We start from the raw sequence: 3,990 nt of genomic DNA, 5'->3' as shown, positions 1-3,990 counted from the left end.
TGTTGAAAGTAGTGTTGAATTTTTGAAATATATATATATATATATATATATATATATATATATATATTTCAATTTTATTAAATAAATTTGCAGATAGCTAGCTATTTGCAAATTTTTAAAACAATAAAATGTCTAATTTTTCTTACATTAATAAATTAAAAAGAAATATAAAAAAGTTGAACAATGTTGAAAGTAGTGTTGAATTTTTGAAATGTTGCGTTAACAACAGTCTCTTACCAATATATATATATATATATATATATATATATATATATACATATATAGATATATATATATATATATATATCTATATATATATATATATATATATATATACATATATAGATATATATATATATATATTTTTACAATATTCTATAAATTCTACCGAATGTTTGGCGTTAATATGTTTGTAGTTCGTTTTTTCGATTTTTCTCACTAAAGTTTTTTGGTGAACGTTTAGTTTATTAAAATTCAAAATAAACTTATTTTTCGAATTCATGCTGCAAATAAGGCCATATTTCGATTCCGAATGAATCATCGTCAGTGCTCCTTGCTGTATATATAGGGAAATATTGACTTTGTCAAAATTAACTTTGACGTTGTAAAAATTAACTTTGATGTTGTAAAATTGAACTTTGATGCGAATTAGGTGTCAGGTTTCTTAATTGGCTGGTCATCTTCTTTGGTCTCCTTTTCTTCATCGATAGCATCATATTCTTCTTTGTCACTATTTACGTTGCTAGTTTTTATTACTTCTTTGTTTTCGTTGTTGGTTAAGCGCCGGGTTGGAAGTGAGGTTGTCATTTTTTGTTGTATATTTATTTTTGGTTTATTGATGTCGATTAGGACTGCTTCTGCAATTTTATGATGCGTGTAGTTGCTGTTCTGGTATATTACTTTGGTGTTGCTGTCGAGGATTTCACGGCTAATTGTGATTGAGTGTGTTGAGTCCAAATGATATATATATATATATATATATATATATATATATATATATACAATTATTTATAAAGATCACTGCGTTATCGGAATTATTCAACTTGTAGTTGAGTTTCTCAATTTTTTTAACGAGACTTGCATTATACGAGACTTATCATCTTGATGAAGTAAGTTTATTAAGGTTAAATAAAAAACTTTTAATATTTTACATTTTTGGCAAAACATTATTAATAACGTTATTACTACAGAAAAGCTCTTTTCGGCATCAACTGCCATCATCAGTGTAGTTATATATTATTGTTCCGTCTTTTTGTCTTTGTTACTTAATTAGAATTAAAGTTAATCAAGTGTTTCTTTGTTGGAAAAATATTGGTATTATTTAGTTGAATATTTATTGCTGGTTTACGTTTATCTGCTATCTTCAATTTGAAATATTCTCTGTTGTAATAAATTGCTTTGGTGTTATTGTTTAAAATTTCTCTTGTTATAATAGTGTTGTTACATTAGGTGGTCTTTTTTGCTTTTTTTTTCTCCATTTTGCTTATGCATAGTGAGTCTTCTCGTTAATGTTGTTGTAGTCATTCTGATGTATTCAGAATTTTGATGCACGCACTCACCAATATTACATGTATATGAATAAATCAAATGACTACTTTTCATATCCGAGGAAGGTTTAGTGTTGGAATTGTTTTTTATTATTAGAGATGATGTTTTCCTATTCGTGTAGTAAATTCCTAATTTTAATGAGCTGTTTGTATCTATGACTTTAACATTGTTATTTATTATCTTTTTCATTATTTTTTCATTTGTTTTATATGATGAGGACATACTATTTTTATAAATAAATTATGATGTTTTTTATATTGTTGTTATTGTCGTTTGTATTTTATGTCCTGGTTATGACATTAAACTGACCCTCACTGCCTTGTGAGTGATGTTGGATCATCAAAGGCTAGGCCCACCGCTTATAACTGTGGTTGCGTGAGGAAGGGCGTCCTGTGTAAAAACTAGCCAAATAATAAATGCTTATGATGATGACGGAGAAAACAATGGCCCTCAGTATCCGGCAGAAGAGGGTGCGAAGAATCTCCGGAGACCCAGTCGATGGGGTTGTGGTGCAAGGCCCTGTGGATGGTCTGGCTACTGGCACCCCACTCTATAGTGTGGCGGTGCAAGGCACTATAGATGGAAGGACTACTTGTAGACCAAGGGGTTGGAGGTTTGGTACCTGGAATGTAGGCACGTTGACAGGAAGAAGTTTGGAAGTGGTGGAGGAGCTGCAGAGGAGAATGGTTGACGTGGCTGCATTACAGGAGGTCAGATGGAAGGGTGAGGGTACAAGGTTTGTGGGGGCTAAAGGTGGAAGATATAAGTTGTGGTGGAAGGGGGATGATGGTACGGGAGGAGTTGGTGTGATGGTAAGAGAAGAGTTGTTGGAGCAGGTGTTGGAAGTGAGGCGGAGAAGCAATGGGGTAATTGTGGTGGTGATGGTGTTTGGAAAAGTAATAGTGAGGGTGATATCAGGATATGCTCCGCAACAAAGTAGGAAGGAAGAGGAGAAGGATAGGTTTTATGATGATGTTTCTGACAAAATTGGGCAAGCGGGGTTGAATGAGTTTGTGGTGTTGTTGGGTGATTTGAATGGTCATGTGGGGGCGGATGCAGACGGATATGAAGGTGTACATGGGGGATGGGGATATGGTATACGGAATGAGGAAGGGCGTAGAGTGTTGGAGTTAGCGGATGCACACAGCATGGTGGTGGGGAACACTTGGTTCACAAGGGAACCAGCGCGATTGATTACTTATAGGTCAGGGGAACATAGATCGATGATCGACTATATATTGGTAAGGGCCAAACATAGGAAGTATGTGAAGAATGTGAAGGCGATACCTGGTATGTTGCAGCATAGTATGGTTGTGATGGATGTGACATCAAAAGAAATGGGGAGGAGGAAGAAGGATAAGTTTGTGGCAAAGAGAAAGACATGGAAGTTGCAGGATGCAGAGGTGAGGAAGGCATTTGAAGTGAAGGTGGCTGAAAATTGGGAGAGTGGTAAGGATGGAGATGTTTGGGAGAGATACAGGGACTGTGTGTTGGCTACGGCAGATAAAGTATGTGGATGGACGAAAGGAAAGTGTAGGCATGGTGAGACGTGGTGGTGGGATGAAGATATAAGAAGGGTTTTGGAAGTCAAGAAGGAGAGGTTTAGGGTATGGAGAAGGGACATGACGGAGGAAGCGGAGTGTGAGTATAGGAAGGCTAAGAAGGTAGAAGGTTGCAAAACAGGCAGTGGCAACTGCAATGACGAAAGCATCAGATAGGTTAATGAAGGAAATGGAATTTGATGTGAGTTCAAGGAAAATGTTCAAAGTAGCAAAGCAGTCAATGAGGGATAGGAAAGATGTTATAGGGAATGGATGTGTTTGGGATGGATCTGGCAAGTTGTGCATAGATGAGGAGGAAAAAGCTCAGGTGTGGAAAGCTCATATGGAAAGGTTGATGAATGAAGAGAATGAGTGGGATGGAGATGTGGAATCCGCGGTCACACACGGACCTATAGAGAAGGTGACGAAGGAGGAAGTAGAGAAAGCAGTTAGAGAAATGAAACTAGGTAAGGCGACAGGGGTTTCGGAAGTGGCGGCTGAACATATTAAAGCGAATGGGGTGATAGGAATTGAAGTTATGATGAGAATTGCTAACAGTATGTTTGATGATGAAGGTATACCTGAGGATTGGCGACACAGTGTGTTGGTGCCGTTGTATAAGGGCAAAGGAGATGTGAGAGATTGTGGGTCATACAGGGGTGTGAAATTACTAGAGCACGGAATGAAGGTAGTGGAGAGGGTGCTTGAGAGGAGGTTGAGAAGTATGGTGACAGTTAATGAAATGCAGTGTGGGTTTATGCCTGGTAGGGGAACGGTGGATGCGTTGTTCATGGCGAGAATGTTGCAGGAGATTTATAGAAAGAAGAAACGAAGATTGTACATGTGTTTTGTGGATGTGGAAAAGGCTTTTGATCGAGACCGAGGAAGGTCATGAATGGCT

The 3,990-nt window shown here is 37.0% G+C and overlaps 1 protein-coding gene across 1 annotated transcript in view; it reads left to right on the top strand.

The window, feature by feature from the left end:
• Nucleotides 1-1,991: 1,991 nt before the first annotated feature.
• Nucleotides 1,992-3,990, top strand: part of HELRODRAFT_182599 (hypothetical protein) — a gene marked incomplete at both ends in the record, with an annotated part of 10,061 nt that continues 8,062 nt past the window's right edge. The window contains one exon of the mRNA XM_009032845.1: nt 1,992-2,838. Coding sequence (XP_009031093.1) covers nt 1,992-2,838 — 847 coding nt within the window. The remainder of the gene's footprint in view (nt 2,839-3,990) is intronic.

This window comes from Helobdella robusta (assembly GCF_000326865.2).
Source record: "Helobdella robusta unplaced genomic scaffold HELROscaffold_89, whole genome shotgun sequence".
In the NCBI taxonomy this organism is placed as follows: domain Eukaryota; kingdom Metazoa; phylum Annelida; class Clitellata; order Rhynchobdellida; family Glossiphoniidae; genus Helobdella; species Helobdella robusta.
The sequence above is the reverse complement of the archived record's forward strand: the minus strand, read 5'-3'. Positions and strand labels throughout refer to the sequence as shown.